Source organism: Sinocyclocheilus anshuiensis, unplaced genomic scaffold, assembly GCF_001515605.1.
Source record: "Sinocyclocheilus anshuiensis isolate Anshui unplaced genomic scaffold, SAMN03320099.WGS_v1.1 scaffold380, whole genome shotgun sequence".
Taxonomy (NCBI): domain Eukaryota; kingdom Metazoa; phylum Chordata; class Actinopteri; order Cypriniformes; family Cyprinidae; genus Sinocyclocheilus; species Sinocyclocheilus anshuiensis.
In genome coordinates this window covers 715,240-739,323 of record NW_015557081.1, presented here as the reverse complement: position 1 = coordinate 739,323, position 24,084 = coordinate 715,240, and the positions used below count along the sequence as shown (strand labels likewise).

Here is a 24,084-nt window from a genome sequence, read left to right as displayed (position 1 = left end):
ATAGTTCCAGCAATCAACTATCGGTGCCGATTAATCGGCAAAACCGATACATCGGTCGACCTCTAATTCGGTCATGCTTTTCAGGTGTTCTCCGACAACTGTCTGTCATGTGCTTTGATATGGGCAGCATGCTGTGATGCGGCCGTGTTCCCCTCTGTCACGTGCATATAGCATGCTGTACATATAGTTTACATGATAAAAAGTAATCTTAAAGTTAATAAATGCCTCTAGTTTTAATCATTTAAACAGGCCTTTGAAGTTTGGGCAATAACTCCTGTCAGTGATGTGTTTTCGTGTAGTTGATTCTGTGCTAACTCTAATATAGCCTATATAGTTTTTTAATGTTGTAGATTTAAGTAGCAAATGAGAATCGCTAAAATTATTGAATATATTTTGAGACAAAGGTCTTCTCAACGATTCCCAGTTTGGTTTAAGATAATTAAAGCAACCGTTTTCAGTTTCAATAACGAGAAGAATATGTAAAAGTATGGTATTTGGGGTAAAAAGCGCCCCTGCTGTTGGGCCGAAAGGCACAATAATTAACATGATGATTAATAGATGGCTGACTTTTCCAATTGTTGACATGACATGGTTAGATTCAGATGGTAAATATCATATATTATGTTGGGTGTCCACCTTAGAGATAATCACCATGTTTATAATGAAACCATCATATTTAAAAACATGATATTAATCAAATCATATAATAAAATATAATTTGTTGTTACTACTGTAAATCTATATTAAATTATTTATTTTTATTATTATACTTTTTATTTTGCTTCTGTATTTTAAAATATATTTTTATATTAATATTTTAATGACAGCATATTTATTGAGCGTTATTCATCAAAATAAGCAGAAAATAGCCTAGTACAAACTTTGCTAAAGTGATTGTTTTGAACAAGTATTAACTTAAGACATTATTCAAAAAATAACATTTATTTTAGCTAAAGTAGCCTATTTATCAATACTGTGTGCCTTTTACCCCGTGATTGTGAAAGACGAAACACCTCACTTACATGATTTTATGGTGAAATTGTTATTTTTCATGTTAATCAGGTACATTTTGATATAGAACAATGCACTGTGGCTTTAATTCAGCGTAAGCGGCGTAGCAAAAATAGACTCGGCGCCGAAACAATCGCGGCACTGCCGCTTCTGCTCCTGCTACGGGCTGCTGCGCCGCCTCTGCATGCGGTGTGAATGCTCTAATCTGATAACATGGGCGCTGGAAAAAATATGCGCTGCTTACTCGTGCGGTGTGAAACTGGCCTAATGATATAAATATACACTACTGTTCAAAGGTTAGGAGTCAATAAGACTATGTTTTGAAAGAAATTTCTTCTGATCACTAAAGCTGCATTTATTTAATCAAAACAGAAAAATACTGAAAAAACTGTAATATTGTGACATTTTTCTACAATTTAAAATAACTGATTTCTATTTTAATACATTTATTTACACTGCATTTGAACTGCAATTATTTGTAACAATGTAATGTTTTACTGTCACTTTTGATTGATTTAATGCATCCTTATTGAAAAAAATAATAATTTCTATTAATTATTAATAATTCCTCTAAAAAAAAAATCTTGCTGACCCCAAACTTTTGAACTGTAGTGTATAAACCTGAAAGAAAAAAAAACACATTTTCAATTCATTCTGATTTATTTGTACAGAGATTTAAACAAAATATTGTTCATAACATTAACTTTGAAAGCTCTAAAATTCATTTTCTAGTTAAGTTATGTATACCCCTAGTCTCGAATAACTGCATCAGTTTGAACCAATCTGTTTCTAGGTCTGTCTCAGGCCCATCTTTCCCGGCTGTCTGTGTAAATTCGAACGCCTGCCATGTCCGCCAGCAAAACCCATTAACTCTGATTAAAACTGCACATCCGAGTTCATGAATATCCCATTCAACACTATCCATAACCATTAAGGGAGGTTCAAACAGCTGCAAGAGGACTGAACAAGAAGTTCAAGTAAACTTTTCCACAAATTAGCAAGCCATTTTCCAATGGCTCTATAATTTAGTGAAGCAATTTGCTTGTTCTATTTCTAAATCCCAGCTGCAAAACATTCCAAAGTGGAGATGGAATTAGGAAAGGACAGATGGAACTACATCTGACTGATAATAGCATAATTAAACAGAGATAAGAAGGGAACGGTCTATGAGAGGAGGGGAAGCCTCATCAACAGCTATTCCTCAACCCACAGACAAGTCCAATCTGGCCAGGCCGTTACATTCCTGTCAGATTATTAATTACTAATGCCCATCTGATTCAGTGATGGAACGGGTCTCGCATGTAGACCCCCAACTTAATTAAATGCCAGCGTTTGCCTGATGAAGGAGTCTGGACCCACTTCAGTGACCTCAGAGAAGGGAACACGGAACTTTTAAAGGCAATTAACCATGTAGGATGAATGGATGGTGGGAGAAAGAAAGAGAGAGAGAATTCATGATGAAATCAGTAAACACAGGAAGGGGGACAGATGGAGAGAGATATTCAAGAGAGATTAAAAAGTGATGTCAGCAAATTCATCCCAGCAAAGCAAATTACAAAATTCCTGTAGTACAATGCAATACATTTTCAAGTTTCCTTCATATGGAGCTTACTTTTTTTACTTAATGCTTTATTATCCAATCAATGTGCCGTACAATAGAAATTTGTCTTTGGCATTGGCATAAAAAAGACAAATGTACACAATTAATAGAATTAAAAAAAAAAGGTAAAATAAAGTAAGAAGATATTAAAAAAAAAAATTAAATATAATAATAAAAAAACTTAAAATGTAATGTAATGTTGTCACAGCTACGGTGGAATGAAACGCACGAGGAAGATGATGAGCAATGCAAATAGTCTTTAATAAATCCACAAGAGGGTAAATCCACAACAGAACAGGCAGGAGCACACTTAGGGACGTAGTAGACCGGACGACAAACAGTGAACTGAACACAACTTAAATAGGAGGGCTGATGAGGGTAATTAATGACAGACCTGAACCAAATGACAATAATCAGACATGAGGAAAAACTAGGTCACACAGAACACATGAGGAATGAAAACACAACAAAAGTCCAATGGGGTGTGACAGTGCGCCCCCCCTCCCGGAAGCGCGACCTCGCGCCGCAGGAACAACAAAGGGAGGGACAGAGGGGGACTTAGGAGGAGGACAAAGGAGTGGATATGGGATGGTGACAGGGGATGGCAAAGGGCTGGCAGGAAGGCAGGCAGACAAATACTGGAGGAGGTTCGGGTGGAGGATGGACCCCCGGGAGGAGGACGATGAACGGAGTCCAGGGAACAAACAGGAGGAGCCATTTTGGAGTTAGAAGGGACCAGGGAGGATCAGATGGAGGGAGGAGCCAGGGAGAAGACAGGAGGGAGCAGGAGGAGCCAGGCGGGACCCAGGCCACAGCCATGATGGCGGTCCACGGTGGAACCGACGGAGGGAGGAGCCATGGTGGAGGAAGGGCTGACGGCTCCAGGGGACCGACCGACGGCGGCGGAGGTGGTGGAGCCAGAGGCGGAGACGGAGAGCCGATGAGCGAGGTCGACGGAGAGGATCCGGAGGGCCAAGGCGGAGCAGATGGCTCCGGCGACCGAGGCGGAGGTGGGGATCCGGAAGGCCGTGTGACGGCAAGACGGGCGAAGCTGAGGGCAAACTAAACTAGATCGACAGAGAATTTCGCCGCCCAATCCATAACGAAAAAGACAACAAAAAAAACTTTCAAAGAACCGAAAAGAAAATGCGGGGAAAAGGAGCCGCTTACTATTTCTCTTCTAGGTCCGGTCTTCTGTCACAGCTACGGTGGAATGAAACGCAAGAGGAAGATGATGAGCAATGCAAATAGTCTTTAATAAATCCACAAAAGAGTAAATCCACGACAGAACAGGCAGGAGCACACGTAGGGATGTAGTAGACCAGACAACAAACAGTGAATTGAACACAACTTAAATAGGAGGGCTGATGAGGGTAATTAATGACACACACCTGAACCAAATGACAATAATCAGACATGAGGGAAAACTAGGTCACACAGAACACGAGGAATGAAAACACAACAAAAGTCCAATGGGGTGTGACAAATGTAAATGTAATGTAAATTTAATGAAAATTTTTTTTTTTTAAATAAAATAAACTTTAAAACTTTAAAAGTCAAGAAATAAGATATTTCTTGATATTAATAAGATATTATTATGACTACTTAAAAAAAATCGTAAAATAACCGAAGCAATGTTTAAAAGATGAAAATAGTGAAAACAGTTTTCGTCTATTACAATATGACAATTATGATAAAGGTAAACATAGGAGCCAATAAAAAAATCACTAGACTGTATAAATTAATTTCTAAGTTGGGAATAAAAAAATTATTATTGGAGTATGTTTTACAAGAAAACAATATTTCAGTCCTTCTACTTTAAAATTTCAAGTTCAATTGGATGTGTAAGTAATTATTTGTGAAATGTAATAGCAATTTCTGAGTAAAAACTGATTCTGCAGCAAATCTTTTTTTTTCAGTGGATGCTGCTTAGAATGGATGTTGTAAATATTGGTCATTTAATTGGTAATTAATTCAATCCTCAATATCACTGTCCAAATTGTTGGTAATATCCTTTATGTTTTAGTGCTGGAACAACAGTAGCAGTGGTGTAGTTTTATCATGCTTTAGCATGAATTTATTCTTCATGGTTTGTGTGTACTGTACGTGTATGAAAATATTTGTTGCAAGACATTTAAAAGAAAAAAAAATACAGGAAGATGAAGGGAGGAAAACTTGAAGACAGGACTCATTATACCACCACCTCAGCCAGCAAGGTCACTTTCACTAAAACGCCTCATGCCTCATCAGAAGTGCTTTAGTCCCCATTATAATGCAGCTTATTAGAACAGCCTTCATTTTTTCCATAACAACAGAGATGAAGCGTGGGCAGCAGCAGTGCTGTGTCCATTTTAAAACACCAAACAAGTAGGTGGAAACAACAGAGGCAGCTCAGCCAACAACACAAAGAACCCTTGAATGAGACTGGCAATAAAACATGCAGAACAAACTGCTGATCTCCAGCAGGAACGTCTAAAAACACCACATCAAACAGAGACAAAGAGCGGCCCACTTATGATTTATGCCGCCCATGGATGGACACAAACTAACAAAAGACCTGTTTTACATTACTGTGAAGTCTCATAGCCGGTGTCATAGCTGTGTTGAGAGGGCAGCTAATATATACACCAATCTATGTCTTCATGAAGAAAAACCTCCACAAAGGAAACCTAAGGATGGGTCAAGATGACTAGTCGTTTCAGAAAATACAGTAGTTAGGTAAATTCCTAGTAAATGAAAGATTGACTTTTCTCAGGAAAACATCCTCCAAATGATCTCCAAAGGGAGAACAAAAACAGAATAAAATCAGCACTTTGAGCAGCAGTAAAGTGATGGACACACTCTGAACCCTTCCATTTCCGGACGTTCATTTCACAGGCCCTTTTCTTTATTGGAGCCTTAAAGACTAGGTTGTTTTAACAGAAGAGAAAAATCAATTTTCATGGCCTCTTCCAAGAAAAGACCAGCTTGAAAATGGGCTTGGGAAACAAGAGCCTGTGAGAAACAGCAAATGGCTTTTCACACCAGATAATAAACACAGAGCACACTGGCTGGATTTGTGATGTGCACAAATGCGTATCCCACAACAATTCTGCTTCCTTCCGAATCGACGTCTTTAGATGCGCCTGGAAAACCAAGAGTTAATCTTTAGTGAGCCTTTAAACCCAGCCCCTTGTCTTTGAGGACACATTCTCAATTTAATGAACAGCGAAAAGCAGCACTCACCCTCTCTATTAGTCACCAATCAAGCTAATTAAAGAAGAAAACCAGTTTGAAGGATGTGCAGGTGAGCACCTGCTCTCTGATGATAGACGTTTGCAGAGTGCTTTAAGAAACAAGGGAAATAAACAAAGCTTCCTGCCTCTCGCCAACCCCTCTTGAGATTACGAAGAATACGGTTTCTTTTCGTTCCATAGTTTCCAAGAAGGAGCCTGACACCAAAACATGACCATTTCTAAAGTGTTTTTAAAAATTAGGTGCATACATGACCTTTATAACTTTTAACAACACAAAAACAAACTTTTGTCTTTTTTACTCATTTCAGTGCAATTAAAAATGTATGACCTGACTGACAATAAAACTATAATCATTATGGAGGAGGGGCATTATGAACCTGTGATTCTGTCTCCATGGATACCTTACCATTATTCATAATACAAGCACACATGGGTGTTTGGGAAACACACAAATAGAGACAAAAAACAATCTAATATAAACAACAGTATGTGATGCTTAACATAATGCTATTGATCTTGGATGCATCCAGCCAAGGTAATATGTTAATATGACACCTCAGGTAAAAAGAAAAAATTACAGGTTGATTAATCAATCGCTTTGTTATATAATGCCTACATTCTGGCATGCTATTTAATCAGATTTTCACTTCATACACACAAAATATATAAATATATGCCCATGAATAGAATAGCAGCTGTTTTATGCCAGATATATTGAGTTCAAATAATATTTTACCATATTTTCACATAGAGTTAAAAGGCAAAATTAAGAGAATTTCTCTTCAGAGCTGTCAGCTGATCCAAGCATATGTTAGCAGGAAATCTGGTGCTTATCCACCGCAATCACTCTGGAAATGAAAGCCATGGTCTCAAGGCACATGTGGTGAGGGAATCAGTGTGTTACAATGTCACAAATGCAAAGTAAAAATGCAAAAGCCACAGCTACGGAGTAATTATAACACAACTGCTATAAGTCCTGTGACACTTTTTTCTCACTTCCGCTGACTGTCATACACAGAAGCCGTTCCGGCAGATGACGCAAGATGTCGACGTTGCGTGATTAGTGACAACGCGGAGACAAAACAAAACAAAAAACACCGTTCATGAATTAGAAGCACAAAACGAGGATTTGTAAAGAAAAATGTCAGAGGATTTCGATATAAGCCAAGAGGAGACTGGTTTTCCTTTGCTGAAGTAAGGAAACTGCTTCCTTTGCTCCTGCATTTCTCAGAGGCGTGCGCACGACGCATATGTCCTACGTCATCCGCCTGAACGTCTTCTGCGTACCACAGTCAGTGGAAGTGAGAAAAAAGTGTTTATTATGTTTGAAATATGGATATTTATCTTACAAAAATGCATGGATTCGCTACAGGAGGCCTTTATTCACCCCCCAGAGCCGTGTGAGGGACGTTTTATTACGGATGCGCGCACTTTATTTCACGTCTTCTGAACTGTTGACAACCAACACCCGCTTACCCCCATTGAAAGGCTTGGAGGGGCCAGGACAATTTTTAATATAACTCTGATTGGATTCGTCTGAAAGAAGAAAGTCACATACACCTAGGATGCTTTGAGGGTGACTAAAACACAGGCTAATTTTCATTTTTGCTAACCCTTTAATCTCATATACAGAAAAGTCTAAACCTCCCACACTCTTGTCTGCATTTTTTTCTGGAAAAATAATCTGCTGAGGTTTCAAATACATAATGCCAACTTTAACCAGAATCAATAACATGGGTTGAATCTTTCAGAGGCTTAATATGAGTTTTAGATTAGAGACTAAGATGGACCTTACTGTTGATCATTCAAATAACCTGAGGAAAGAGTTCAGTAAAACAGACATTAAAGTATGAAAATTAAAATTTATGAAGTTATTAAAAATAGACAAGTAGAGAGATTAAAAATAGAAAAAGATGATAATAAAAAAACAATAAAACACAGTGAAATAATAAAATTAAATACAAAGAAGAATTAAAAACAAAACACAAAAAAACTAAAAAACTAAAATAAATAGAAGGCAAGACAAGACAAACCAAAAAAAAAAAAAAACAGGACAAGACAAGACAAACCAAAAACTAGAAAACAAACCAAACCAAAACAAGACAAGACAAACCAAACCAAACAGGACAAGACAAACCACACAAAATGAAAACAAACCAAAAACAAGACAAGTTAAAAACCAAACAAAAAACAAAAACAAAACAAACCAAACCAAAAACAAGACAAAACAAATCAAGACAAGACAAAATAAGACAAAAAACAAAACAAAAAAAAAAAGAAAAAAATAGCATGACAAAAAATACTTTGAATGAGTGTGAGCCTCTATGTTAAAAAACTGATTTGTTCAAGTCTAAAACAATCCCTTCCCTCAAGAGAGCCAATAACCTTTCTTTAAAAACACAAGCTGACCTCATCAGTGATACACTGTGGAGACTATGGATTCAAAAGCCTCACTGAGCATTTTCTACCCCTCATCCTCCATTGTATCCAGCACTTCTGAAATATTCTAGTTCACTAGATATAACATATCGCACAGAGAGGTCAGTGCTTGGAACAGCATCTTGTTACGACTGGGTCATTAGCATTCTCGTCAGCGATATTCGGTATAGTCCACTACAGGCGTTGCTATTACAGAGACACACATCACAAAAGAATGCATAATTACTGTCGTAATTAATGAACATAAGAGTGGCGCTTTTCAAAACAACCAGCATGCCTCGACCATAAAGCCTGTGGGGAAAGAGGAACGCTGGGCTTTAAAACATGGAAATGAACTGTTATGATCATTAACCCTGTGGTGGAAATCTTTCAAATCCACAAGCGATATGCAAGCCGTGGCCAGTTACAATAGATCATTTAGACTGGTACACAACAGCTCATTTAGAGGCCATGTGTCTGTCTATCTCGCCGACATAAAACAGAAGCACTTTGCCTCTCCCTCCACTGCCAGACTAATCACTGTCAGGGCATGAAACGCCTCACTAACATTGTATAATCCAATTACTCTGAGGGTGTGTGGCTCCCACAGAATCTAAACAAGTTGTCAAAGTGGAAAGTTTGTAATTTCCTTTCTTTTTTCCCCTTTTACGCTCTCGTTCCCCTCACCCTCTTACCCATCATTCTTGGGCTCAAGTCCATAAGGCTTAGAAGGAGGGACAGTAATACAACACGAAAGAGCAAGATTACAACAAGCACCATCATTTTTATCTTCTTAAAGTGATATAAAGTCTTTCTGCTGTCTGATGTGAAATATCAGTGTGGGACTTGGAACTTGGTAAGAATTAAGTACTTATAAAAATTATACATAAATACATACATATGTGTATATATATATATATATAGAGAGAGAGAGAGAGAGAGAGAGTGAGAGTGAGATTTATAATTTATTTATTTTATTATTTCTATTATTTATTTATTTTTAAGTGGCTGTTGACTGGATCTTAATTGTTAATTATTATACTAGTAATTAGTATACTTAATTTTCATTTTTTTTATATTATAATTGGTAATACAAAATAAATATACCAATAATTAATAATTAAGATCCAGTCAACAGCCAATTAAATAAAAATGTATATCTTGTCAATGTCAAAAATCAAACTCAAAGATCTCTTTAATACCGGGACTAAAAAGTTTACTTTAAGAAAACATTAATAAAACATATCAAAAATCAATAATTCAGCATTGGTTAAAAAAAAAAATATATCAAAAATTTAAATAAATTCAATATCAATACCAATATCTACTGGGATGACAGAATTACATTAAGAACACATTATAAAAACTATATCTAGTATAACTACTACTGCCAGTTTTGTCCGTTCTTCTGTGGTATTTAAAAGGATAAAATGATGTAAGACAAATTCAGGACTGGTCTGTCAGTGGCAAACATTTCAGTCAACGGCAACTCCAAAAGTCAATTACTTGGCAAAAACAATTTACTCCACACACTCCTAAAAAACTCTGCATGGCCTTTTACGAACTAGGTTTACAAGCTCAATATGGGTTCTAACAATATCAGACTTTTGCTCTCCGGTTTTCAAAAATGGCCTAGCCACAGTTCAAAGAATCAGGAAGTGAAAGAATAAAGATTATAAAGTCTCTTGAATCTCAGGTCCATCTGTCCATGGCCTTCATGTCTTCAGTTTAATGGAAAGGTCAATGTGATTCCTGTCTCCCACAGGAAGAGAGAAAACTTGGCTGGAAATTTGGCTTCCCCTGGAAAGCCAGGGGAAGTGTCTATATTTGAACATGTGGACCAGCCTGAACTGACAAAATGCTGTCGCAGTCAAGAGAAGGGAAGAAGAGAACAGATGATACTTCAAAAAGATGCATCAGGAGGAGAGAAAAAACACAAATGATTAGGAAAACCTCATCTACCTTAATTAATTATTTTAGCAAAGCCAGGATGGCTGTGTGTGCTGTAGGAACACTTCCCCATCCTGTGGCCTTAAGTTTTTTGTCTTTGCTTAATTTTGACCACCTGATTATTTAAGTTTGTGGCCCTAAATCCAACCAACTAGAATTATTGTCCATTGGTCATCCAATATACACTACCATTCCAAAGTTTGGGAGACAGTAAGATTTATTTTAAGAAATTAATACTTTTATTTAGTAAGCACACATTAAATTGATCAAAAGTGACAGTAAAGCCACTTTTGTAAATAATATTACAAAATATTTATATTTGAATAATATATTTTTTTTACTTTTCATTCATCATAGATTTCTGAACAAAAAACGTATCGCAATTTAGTTATTACACAGTAAAACTGTTTTTAGCATTGATAATAATGAGAAATGTTTCTTGAGCACCAAATCAGCAATTATTGACACTAAAGACTGGAGTAATGATGCTGAAAATTCAGCTTTGCCATCACATGAATAAATTATTATAACATATTAAAATAGAAAACAGTTATTTAAAATTGTAATAATATTTCACAATATTACTGTGTTACTGTATTTTTAGATCAAATAAATGCAGCCTTGGTGGGCATAAAAATCTTACCAACCTTTTGATCAACATATTTATGTATATTTATATATGCATATATATGTGTGTGTGTGTGTGTGTGCGTGTGTTTTCATTTAAAGTCATATTCATTCTAGACCTCTACATATCTACAAGCTGAAGCAAAGGCTCAAAATAAACAATTTAATCTGTTGCTAGCTAGGGTGTGAGGTGCTTGTGCTAATGAATGCTGAAAAAAGAGGCAGTACACACACACACAGTCAAACTCCTCATCACACTGCAGTTAAATGCATATTTTGACTTCTGTAGTCAACTCTCGGGAAGATGCTCCTCGTTACTTAAGGTCTACGAAGAGTTCAGCAGGGCCTTAGTAACAGTTGGCAGGGCCAAGCTTGTTCTTTCGTTACAGCTCTCTGCAGACTGCTTTGAAAGGAGGAGTAAAAAAAAGACAGGAGGAAAGTACAAGGTCACAGTCTGACTCTTCACCTTGTTTGATGGAGTGATGACAAACCCATTTACTCATTCCCCAGCTGTACCTCCACTCCCATCTCTCTTTCTCTCCCTCCTTCTGATGCCTGTCTATACAACTGGATCTTCTCTAGCATGCAGCTGAAAAACAATGCTCTGAAAGAGCACACTTGGAATGAGATTCGGGGAGAGAGAGAGAGAAGGTCAAGAGATGGAATTCTTTAAGGGAAGAAAAACAGTGAATACAGAGGAAAATATGAACATGAATAGGTTATGAGGTCTAATTTTTACAACGTCTTTGAATCTGAACTTTCAATTAGTTTGACCATCTGTACCTAAAGCAGTTTTAAATTTGCCTGAGAAAATAATTCTAGATAGATGCGAATCACCATTGTAAAAGCCAGCAGAAGAACAATTCTCCATTTACGGTTACTATTAAGGGGAAAAACAAGATATGATGTAAGATTGTCACACTGATCTTGTGAATTTAGTGAATATTGAATCTAAATTGCCACTTGAATCAAAGAAGACTGGCATAAAGCCGCGTTCGCACTACAAGCGACACGCAACGACAAAGCGACATGATCCCATTCATTTCAATGGAAAGCTGGCGATTTCCGGCGACAGCGGCCGTTGGCAACAGATGGGGCGTGTCCAGCTATGCATAAAAGTTCAGAATCCTTCAACTTTATTCAAATTAAGAGTGACTTTCGGGAGCGACAGCCAATGGGAAAGAAGACAAAGCTCATGTGATCGTTCTCCTCTCAGCTCAGCAGTGATGGAAATGAGGGTGATTCTTGCCGTCATCATTCATTTTTGTTTTTATGTACTGATTCAATTTATATTTATATTATATTTAGTCTTTTGCCTCCAAAATGTTTGTATTTAGCGGCAAGAGAATTGATTCGCTGTCAACGTGAGAACGCCCACTAGTGACCTCATCGCCAGCCCCTGAGTTGCTTCTAGTGTGAATGCAGCTTAACTCTGAAAAGGAATTGCTCAATTGCTAAAAACAAAACAAAACACAACAAAGCAAAGCAAAGCACAAAACAAAACAAAACACAACAAAGCAAAGCAAAGCACAAAACAAAATAAAACACAACAAAGCAAAGCACAAAACAATACAAAACATAAAACAAAACAAAGCACAAAAAGTAAAGCACAAAACAAAAAAAGTAAACATACGCATCACATGAGACAAAACCCTGCAACAGGATTTCCAGCAGGTGCTTTTCAAACTCACAAACTGACACAATGTTGGGCCTCTTGAGAGATTTTCAAAGGTTACATGAACAGCTGGCAATCTCACCTGCCTCAAAACACACATGCACACTAAAAAGTCAACATTTTCCAATTAACACACTCCAATTAAACATGACACTTGGGATGAGCTAAAGTAGATTATTCCCAAAACTTCAGTCACACATTCTTTCTCCACTTATACAGTCTTAAAGGGATAGTTTTCCCAAAAATGAAAATTCTGTCATTAATTTACTTGTACTTATGTCAATCCATGTGACATCAGGGGTTCAACCGTAATTTTATGAAGCTACGAGAATATTTTTTGTGCGCAAAAGAAAAGAAAAAAAAAGATTCTATTCAACAATTCGTCTCCTCTGCATCACCCTGTAGCGCCATTTTGGAGAGTATCAGCTGGACGTAAACAACGTCTGCTGTTCTGTGTCCGCTGCTCTGACATTCTTCTTTACAAATCCTCGTTTTGTACTTCTAATTAGTGACCGTTGTTTTGTTTTGATCTCTTCCCTGCGCTTCCGCATGCGTCACGTCTGAGCGGCGCATGCGCAACGCCGACCTCATACGTCATCCGCCCAGAGCTGCTTCCATATACAACAGTGAGCGCAAGCTAGATTAAATTGATTATTACGTTTTAAATATGGTTATTTTTCATTCAAAAACACATCAGTTCGCTACAGGAGGACTTTGTTCACCCCTCGGAGCCGTTTGAGACACTTTTTATTATGGATGGGCGCTTTTTATTTTACTTCTTTTGTAGTGATGCACTGCAACACCCACTGACTGCCATTAAACAGCTTGAAAGATTAAATACAATTTTTAATATAACTCCGAATGGATTCATCTGAAAGAAGAAAGTCATATACACCTAGGATGCCTTGAGGGTGAGTAATTTATTGGTTATTTTTGGGTGAACTAACCCTTTAATAGAAAAAAACACAAGAAACAGCTAATAACTGTAAACAAACCCTCTGTTTGTTAGTAGTTGACTATACAGTTACCTGTAAATAATAGTTAAGAGCATGAATCTGCTTTGAATATCTGCTTGAAGGACTGAAAGCCACTGCGTTGTGGCCAAGGAGTTGCTATGAATAATATGTTAAAGAAGGTGCTTTGAATTGATTCTAATACATTGCTATGTGGTGGCTAGGGTATTGCTAGGTAGTCAAAATAGCTTCAAGCAAAATCCACTTTAACATATTGCATTATTTCACTGCAATATGTTAGATTCCAAATATATCATCCAATGACCTGGATCTGCTTTATTGAATGACTCTGCAGGGACTGACCTGTAGGACGGTCTGGATCTTGGCATAGACATCAGCATGTTCATAGAGTTTGATCCCTTCTTGGGCTCCATTGCGAGAGACGACAATCTGCTGTAGGTGACTGAGAACCACACTGTGAGCCTGGGCCACGGCATTCAACTTATCAAACAACAGCTCAAGCAGTTCCAGCAACAACCTGAAGAGGGCGATAGAGAGAGAGAAAAACAACACTTCAAAATGGATCTAAAAAAATAATCATTGATTTAATACATGCTTTGAATATACTGTTATTGTACTAAAGCTAAAGGAAAAAAATATTACCTGGCTAAAATGCAGAAATGACAGGGAGAAACAAAAAACAAACTACTCCTGAAAGTATATTGTGGATATTTTAAATACATAAACATTTTAACAAAAAACAATTGGACTATCAATAGAATAACAATCACAATTTATTTCTTTATTTTTTTAACCAGTTTTCAGAAAGCAGAATGAAACTGTAACAGTATCACATTCGACACATGCATTTCAAATATGTCATTAATCATATTAATTATTAGTAATAGGGTTTTTAAGTTTTGAGTTGATATGTTAACTTTGACAGCCCTAAAATATACATTGTGCTAACCTTTTTTATTTGTCTGTTTGTTTGTAGAACCCCCAGCACCCCCTTGTGGCCCCTAGGGGTCCCTGGGCCCCAGTTTGAAAACTCCTAATTTAGAAGCTTTCCAAAGACAAAGCCACTACTGCAGTCAGTCTGGCTGTCAGAAATCCCTCTACATCACCAAAACCGAGCCAAAAGCGGTCCATTCTCTGTTACTAATGAACATGACAGCAGCAGGGTGCTGACAGAATCTCCCTGTTGAGCAGCGGCAGCTGTTCACCAACAACAATTAGCAGCATCTGTCAAACTCTCTAGGTCCACTAGGAGGACACACATCTGTCTGACTTTTATGGAGTTTACTCATTCGTCCCAGTAAAATGAGGCAGAAGAAAACACTGGTAGGCGGAATGAAGAGGTTGGAGGTGACAGCATGATGTAGGGTATTAGGATTGCAGGGAGGTGGACGGCAGGGAGATGATGGATGTTCACATGAGGGACGGTGAATGATAACACATGTTAAGCTTGAATTACAGAGGACAGGACATGACCCTTGACTTAGACTCAACATGTAAACACATATTATACAGGATGACACTTTTTCATACAAACATTGCAGAAAGCCAAACCAAAGCATGAACCAAGCGGTCAAGGTTTGGCTGGTTAGCATGGGCTAGTTGGTCAATGCCGCAACTACACTGTCTGGCTCTAAAAAGCATCTTTCTCCATCGATGGCCATATTTGGACTATTCTTATACATCATAAAAATAAAAGAGAAGAAAAAGAAAATAGATAAATAAATAAATGGGAAGACAAATAAATTAAAGGGAGGAAAAAAGAGGAAGAATGAATGAACGAATGAAATAAATAAATAAAGGGAAGAAAAATACATAAAATAAGATAAATTAAAGGGAAGAAAAATAAATTAAAGGGAGGAAAAGAATGAATGAATGAATGAATGAATGAATGAATGAATGGGAAGAAAATCAATTAAAGGGAGGAAAAAAGAAAACAGATGAAGAATAAATAAATATTTTAAAATAAAAATTTTAAAGAAATATTAAAAAATATTTAATTTAACAAATATTTAAAGAAAAGAGGAAAAATAAATAAATAAATAAGAATAAAAATAAATTACAAGGAGGAAAAAAAGAGGAATGAATGAATGGGAAAATAAATAAATAAACAAATAAATAAATAAAGGGAAGATAAATAAATTAAAGGGAGAAAAAAGAAAATAGAAAGAATAAATAAATAACAAAAAGGAAGAATTAATGAAAGTGAATGATAAACAAACAAATAAATAAATGGGAAAATGAACAAAAAGGAAGAAATAAAGAATGAACGAATGAATGCTCTTATGTGGTTAGAATCACAAACACACACATATCAACAATATAATATAATATAAAAGTCTCTGTATAATATGATCTGATAAAGTCACTACAGTCCTTGTCATATCAAGTCTGATTAGGAAACATAAGACATACTTTTCACTGTGAACTGTAATGCAGCAGTGACTTCATTTTTCTGCTGAAGTTTCCATAGAAACGGAGCCCTACCTCAACTTTCACGTTAGCACAGACATAGACACCCAAGTAAACACTGAAATTGCTGTATGGTTAAAATGGGACTTATTTTCACTCAGGTCATTTGAGTGATTTTATTTACAATAAACCCTTGCAAAGGTGGTTTACTTTACAGGAAACAGATTTATGAACTGCCATATTAATTCAGCAGTGCTTATTGTGTAATTTATTATTAAGGTAATTACACTGTATGATACTTTAGTGCATTCATATGAAACACACACACATAAAACCATTTATCTTACATATTACTAAAGTTTCTATCATAACCGTCACAGCTTTCAAAGAAAATCCCTCGTTTATTTCATTAAAAGCACACAATGAAAAGTCAGCAGATATTCTCTCACACACTAGAAGCTCACATGCGAAAAAAAGAGCGGAGGGCAAACATTAAAACCCAGAGAATGGCTGTGGAAAAATAAGCGATTGAGAGTTCATTTTTGCCTTGGGTAAAGAGCGTTTCTTTAACAGCCTTCATTATCTGTCTTTTCTTTCCTTGCTTTTGTTTTTCTCCGTTAGAGCCGATGCTTAAGCAGACACAGGCCACGGCTCGCTTTTATGGATTACACCATTTCTGGAAATGAGGGAGGTATGAATGCCACATGACAGATGAGAGCATTGATCCAGCAAGCCATCATCGGCTAAAGTGAGAGAACGAGAGAGAGCGCAATAAAGAAGGAAAACAATGGAAACCAATCACACTTCAGTACAAATGCCTTCCAAAGTGCTTCCCTTAAAAACAAAATCACTGCAAGAGGGAGAACTACATCTGAAGTGACTGTCATTGGCAGTTTTTATTTCCTACATCATTTAAAGGACAACATGAAATCAAAACTGACCCCATTTACTTCTAAATGTTTCTCTCCCTTTGCATGATTTGTTAGTGCATGTTAATGTAAATACATTTGTTTTAATAATCTTCAAGAGCCAACTGGTCATAATAATAATAATAAATCAAGAGCCAGCTGATAAAATCCAGTCTTGCCTTACGTTATGTAGTTGCATTAGGAATATATCACGTTAAAAGAATTGCAAATGTCTCAAGTAAAAACTATAGATGCTTTAAGCAATCAGCCATTGAGCAACTATTGAGTATGGCTGTGCATATTTGTGTGGTGGTACTTGTTCATAAATAAATTCAGAAATAAAATATTTGGAAATATGCAATAAGATTCACAAATGTTTTTTAATGTCTTGACAAAGCAAAACATGAATTTCAGACTCACAAACACTTTTCCCAGTGTTCATTTGTGGAAATGCATTCATTTGCTGCTTCAATTAAATGTCTTAAAGGGATAGTTCACCCAAAGATAAAACTTACCTCATGATTTACTCACCCTCAAGCCATCCTAGGTGTATATGACTGAATACAATCAGAGTTATATTAAAAAATGTCCTGGCTCTTCCAAACTTTATAAAGGCAGTGAATGGGGTTTTGAACCAAAATAAACACTTTTATGATGGATGAACACAGTTTATTTTGGTTCGAAATAAACTGTGTTCATCCATCATAGAAAAGTACTCCACTCAGCTCCGGGGGGGGGTGAATAAAGGCCTTCTGAAGTGAATAAATGCATTTGTGTAAGAAAAATATCCATATTCAAAACTTTATAAACTGTAATCTTTAGCTTTCAGTTCATGAGACAGTGGCGTTCCAGTGGATGATGTAGGACATAGTCATTCTATAGCGTAAGCTCCGGTGAGAAGTTGCGAACGCAGAAGCGCAGATGAGAGCAAAACAAAACACCGGTCACAAATTAAAAAATACAAAACGAGGATTTGTAAAAAAAAAAACAAAAAAAACAAAGACAGAGGATTCCGATATAAGCCAAGAGGAAACTGGTTTTCCTTTGCTGTACACAAAACTTGGTTCTCGCGAGACTAGTATAATATCGCCTGAGATTACACTTTAATTTTTGAGAGAACTATCCATTTAATTTGTTAAACAAAAAATAATAATAAAATAAAAAATATATGCTTTTTTGTGCTTGTCTGCTTATCTTAATTATCATATAGTATTCTGTAAATCAAAAAATCAATCAATAAACTAAGAAACAGTTGTATGGCATATGACTTTGATTATTAATATTCCCTGCAGACTGCGCATTTTAGTTGACGCTACTAGCTCCATCTTTCCATTTGCTTTTACCTGGGCTGCTTGTCCTGTGCCAGGTTCTCTCCTCTCTGGTAAGCGTGGTCAGCGATCTGAGTGGTGGATCTCTTGAGGATCTGCTTGAGCTCAGGCTCCAGTCGCTCCATGATGGCTTTAATGGTTTCCGGGATCTTCTTGAGTTTGGCCAGAGCTTTGATCAGGATCCCCATGAACTCTGCACTGTTCTCCTCTGGGTCTACGTCCAAGTCTTCTTTCACCTCTTGCAGCTCACGAACTGCACAAACACACATACACTCCTTCAAAAACACTACAACAATATATAATTACAGCAGCATGAAAATACTGAACAGTTTATGGAACAGCTACTGTACATAAATATACGTGCAACCTTGACAGCAAACAGATGGTAGTAAAACTTTATGATATGGTTTGCTAATTGTTAAATCATTAAATATCACATAGCTATTAATCAGGTCACTAATGTACATTCCAATTTGAATATATTAATAAATATGAATATGTACTAACAATCTGTTAAGATTTATAATGTTAATGTTATTAATTTATAATGACATTTTCCTCAGAGAGCTTTTACAGTTAAAAAGGTTAGTGATATTAATGTAAAGCAACATTAATATATTGATAATTAAACACAAATTGTAGAAAATCTTCAGTAGGTTCACTTGAACCTACAATGCCTGGAATTTAAATTAATTTAAAGTTGTTTTTCACAATGTTTCAGGGCCACGTTTCCATAATTTCATAATCATTTCCTCCCTTCTCGTCATGACATCAGCACAATCCTTAAATAAATCTGCATAACACACCTCTCCATATTCACCTGTTCAATAGAGTGATCGTACAGTGAAGTGCTTATTTTTCTGACTGCTAATACCCTCAAATCCAATGACTGTTTAAAATGGTCTTAATGTTTATGGCAAGTTAATGGGCTCAGGTTTTTCTTCTTCCCCCCCCCCCCCCCAACTGCAGCTTGCTAAATAATTACTACAATTACCACCGACAAATGATGTGCAAAAGGCCATTAGACAAAATAGGCGACAAAAGGGAAGCGTCTTCCGCAGCAGGGGAAATGTTGTCTGATGGCGTCACCCTATCACACATAAAGCACTGCGACAGCAATAATTGCGAACATTTCATGTAATGTGAAGAAAACTGCAGTCGGCGCAAGAATTACTCTGTAGTCAGTGTGAATTAGACATTTCTACCTGCTTTAGCAAAATCAGAGCAAATAAGAACAATTAAAGGGTGAGTAATCGTCTAAAGTAAGACAGACAGACAGACAGACAGACAGATAGACAGATAGATAGATAGTTCACCTCTATTACGATGCAGTGCGATCCGATTTCGATTCGATTCAACACAATGCGATTCGATGCAATATGATGCAATGGAGAAAATATGATCACTTTTAATGCATCGAGGCCTGTTTCATAAAACAAGTTAACCAAATAAGCCAGGCTTATTTCAGTTAGTCTGACTCATTGTCAAATGATTTGGTTCCATAAAGCAAATTTAACATAGGCCTAGATCAAGCTTAGTCACTGTGGCAACTTATGCTGGGAAACTAACCTGGTCTAAAGCAGGCTAACTGTCAGGCTAAGCTAAGCTCCTCTACTGACCAATAGGAACACAATGATATTACCACTGTCTCACATACTATTATTTGACTTTTTTTTAGTTTCTAGCCATGCAGCCTTTCTCTCTGGTTTTATTACAGCTGTACCTTTTATAGTTTGCAGAACAGATAGCAGAACATTAGAACATTACAATCTAAAATTGCTCTTTAAAGCATTAAAATAACCAAATTAAAAGTTAAAATCACTGAATTAAAAATAAAAATAAATAATAAAGAAAATTACTACATTTTAACTGCTATAAGAAACATACATTAACTCATTTGAGCTTAGTAATTAGTACTGTAGCCTACTAGCTTATATTTGATTTACCTATTACAATAGTCCACTTACAGTTACTGCTATCATAAAAATACACTTTATATGTAGGTTTAAAATTCTACAAAAGACACATTTAATGTCCAAAAAGAAATTTTTTAGCAAAATGTATATTTTACTCAGAATTATTGCGCTCCTATTCGATTGCTCTCTGTCTGTTTAGTGTGCATGCACGCAGCTGCGCTCGTTGCTCTCGCGTGCCTCACCCACTCCTGACAGCAAAATGGATATGTTTGCATGACTTTCTAACATTTACAGATGAAAAATATACCAGTAACATGTCAGTTATGCACTGAGGAAAACACAACATCTCAAATGCATTAAACAGCACAGACATATTCGCTGTTTGTCATTGTGGATCGATTTGATCCATGATCAACATTAAGGTCTGCTTAAGAATAAGCGTGCACAAATTAGTGAAATTGTGTGAATTTAATTTGTCGTTAATGGAACCGCTTTAGCCCCGATTGATTTGTTAGGTTATTTCAAGTCAGGTTTTGGACTTCAATCCCAGTTTTTCCTCGGGTCTCCGTGGTGTTGTGATGCGTCATATTCACGCAACAGCAGCGGTGATGAGAGAGCGCGCTTGAGAAACAGTTTAGACAGGAGGAATCAATCTACATATAAAATATTGGTCACAGATTATTGGTCACTTTCTAAATAATAAAAGTATAGGGCATCCACTAGTAATTATATATAAATAAATGCAAATATGTTAGAAACGATGCATCGCGATATAAATGACAATTTGTAGCCGTTGCACACTTTTTAAACCGATGCATCGTATCGTTAACTTTTTATGCCGATGCACTGAGCGAATCGGGGAATCTTCCCATCCCTTAGATGGATAGATGGATGGATGGATGGATGGATGGATGGATGGACAGATGGACGGACAGACAGAAAGAGAAACAGACACACAGACTGATGGATAGACAGATAGTCAGACAGATGGCCAGACAGATAGACACAAAGACAGATAGGGTTGTCGATAGTTAAAGAGACAGATAGATAGATCCTATCAATTCATGAATAGATGGATGGACAGATGGACAAATAGATAGACAGACAGACAGATCTATCTACAGATGGATGGATGGACGGACGGATGGATGGATGGACAGATGAACAGACCGGATAGATAGCTGGATAGATGGACAGATGGATGGACAGACAGATAAGATGGATAGACAGACAGTCGGATGGATGGATAGATGGACAGACAGACAAATATGTCCCATGGATGGATGGATGGATGATGGATTGAAGGATTAACAGACAGATGAACAGACAGATAGGATAGCTGGATAAATAGACAGACATACAGTTGGATGGACAGACAGACAGGCAAACAGAGAGACAGATAGTTAGACAGATGGAAGGACAGACAGACAGACACACAGATTGATGGATAGACGGATAGACACACAAACCGATAGACAGACAGACAGATAGGGTTGTCTATAGTTGTACTGACAACTGACAGCATGTCTCAGAGACAGTGTGGGAGAAACAGACAGCTGTGGGTGGGTTGGTGGGTCTGATAAGAGTCTCGGAGCACAGTGGAGTCAGCCCCACACAGGAGAGCACGCATAACAAGGCCTGCACCCCAGCTGTGCTGACAGCGCTGCATGATTAATAACATGAGAGAGTATCTCATCTGCACCGGTTAATATGCTTACTGAAACATGATGTACTGAGATCATGAAACCTGAGAGTGCGTGTTCTTGTGTGTGTGCAGACACACGTCTTTTTTAGAGATGCGTGCAAGTGAAAGTGCGAGTCACTGTGTAATTGTAAAAGTGAAAATTGTTATGTCAGAGTGTTAGTGTGTATATTGTACACACTAACATACATTGTACATTGAGAAGATTGTGTATATTACAACAATCTTCTCAATGTACGTATAATAGGAGTTTGTGTTCATACAAATGCTTTCAGTATACCAGAACACAACAGTTGCAAGTCTTTTCTTGTCTGTGGCAGCCCCAAGTGTAATATTAATAAACACAGTGACTCTGGTCAGATGTGTCCTAATGATTTAATTAGCACTTTGAACACTGGCAGACAATATGGAGCACCAGGAACTACAAAATCACCCCTCGCTTTATAACAGCCCGGACACCTGCTGTTCCCTTCAGTAGAGCAGAGAGAAATCTATCATTCAAATTATGAGCCACTAAATCAAGTTCTAATTCACTCGCTCTCTTTCTCTCTCTGCAAAAAAAGTAGCACTCTGATTCTCTCTTTCGCTGGCTAATGCTCATTTTATCTTGCCTTTGGTTTTTATTTTGTCTTTATGTTTTGAATACATCAAAAATTCAACCAATGAAAAGTTTTTATGACAAATAAAGTTGTTTAAAGAAAATAGGCAGAAACTGCAACTAAATACTGTACATTAAATATATCGGTCACACTTTATTTTAAGCTCCAATTCTCGCTATTAACAATCCATTAACTACGACTTCTGCCTCAATAAATTCCTAATTTGCTTATTAATAGTTAGTAAGGTAGTTGTTAAGTTTAGGTATTGGGTAGGATTAGGGATGTAGAATATGGTTATGCAGAATATGTGCTTTATAATTACTAATAAACAGCCAATGTTTTAATAATAGGCATGCTAATAAGCAACTAGTTAATAGTGAGATTTGGTCCGTATACTAAAGTGTTACCAATATATCACACTGTAAATTTATTACATTTGCAAATGTATACGTATACTACATTTAATTAAAATAAAATAAAATATTTAGCATTCAAATTATATATAAATTCTTTTTTTATATTTATAAAGAATATTTAGCATTTATTTTAAAAAAGGTTTTTGTCCAAAAAAGAAAAAAGGCAGAAAATATTAACAGAAACTGCAACCTATCTATATAACTTATCTTTATAAGTCTATATAAGTGTGTAAGTGTGTACTAAAGTGCGAAAATTCAATTTTATGAATATAATTATATTGCATTGTACATTTAATATATTTGCAAATGTCTATTTATAGTATATTTATATAAAATAAAATTACACAGACAGACAGACAGATAGAGATAGATAGATAGATAGATAGATAGACAGATAGATAGATAGATATAGATAGATAGATAGATAGATAGATAGATAGATAATAGATAGATAGATAGATAGATACCCAAATATATTAAACCACAAATAAAAAAAAATATATATTGTTTAAATTATATTTAAATTAATATATAAATATATAACATATATGATAAATATATAAATATATTATATATTATATATATTATATATATTATATTATATAACATATATTATATATTATAAATATATAAATTTATCAATATTTTCTATTTTTTATAATAAATTCAATTATATTTAATCTCTTACAATTAATATAATATCTTGACAGTAAATAAATAAACACTTTTTTTAAACATATTTTTAGTTTTGGTTTTCGGTCCAGTGCTTCCAGAATTTTGGTGTTCTTTTTGGTGCAGCACTACGTTATCCATCCTTCTTCAAACATCAGGGTTGTTTTAGTGTCTAGTCATTTCTATTGTTTTATTAGTGATTATTCTTACTGCTGGATGTTCCAGGGGTGCTGAACTGTAAGGGTTCTGTGAGCTTGCATGGAGTGGACAAACTGACATCCAAAACAGACGTATCCTTTGAAGCAGACCTGAAAAAAAACAACAACAGAGTTACTGTTACTACCTTCTTCACAATAGCAACCATTATTATAGTGACAGCAGCTATTGTTTAAACATTCATAAAAAGAGTAACCATGAATGTTTTATGAAAATAACAGAGAACATTCCGCAAAACCATTGCCATTAAAGCATCCAGAACACGAAGAATCAAACAAGGCGGATTGCGAAACAGACGAGAGAGAGGAAATGAATAAAAATCCTGCCAGAAAATTGCAGTCGCGTCATGACCCCGACTAATAAATCACTTCTCCTCATGAAAGCGTCGCGCTATAATTACATGGCCGTAAACAGAGCAGCGGAAGAG

General features: G+C 36.3%; 1 protein-coding gene across 1 annotated transcript in view; it reads right to left on the bottom strand.

The window, feature by feature from the left end:
- Window positions 1-24,084, bottom strand: part of LOC107676929 (exocyst complex component 4-like) — a 143,094-nt gene that overhangs the window by 101,234 nt on the left and 17,776 nt on the right. Inside the window, exons 6-7 of the mRNA XM_016471670.1 lie at window positions 18,152-18,389; window positions 13,834-14,008 (exon numbers count right to left, since the gene is read on the bottom strand). Of these exons, the coding sequence (XP_016327156.1) occupies window positions 13,834-14,008; window positions 18,152-18,389 (413 nt within the window). The remainder of the gene's footprint in view (window positions 1-13,833; window positions 14,009-18,151; window positions 18,390-24,084) is intronic.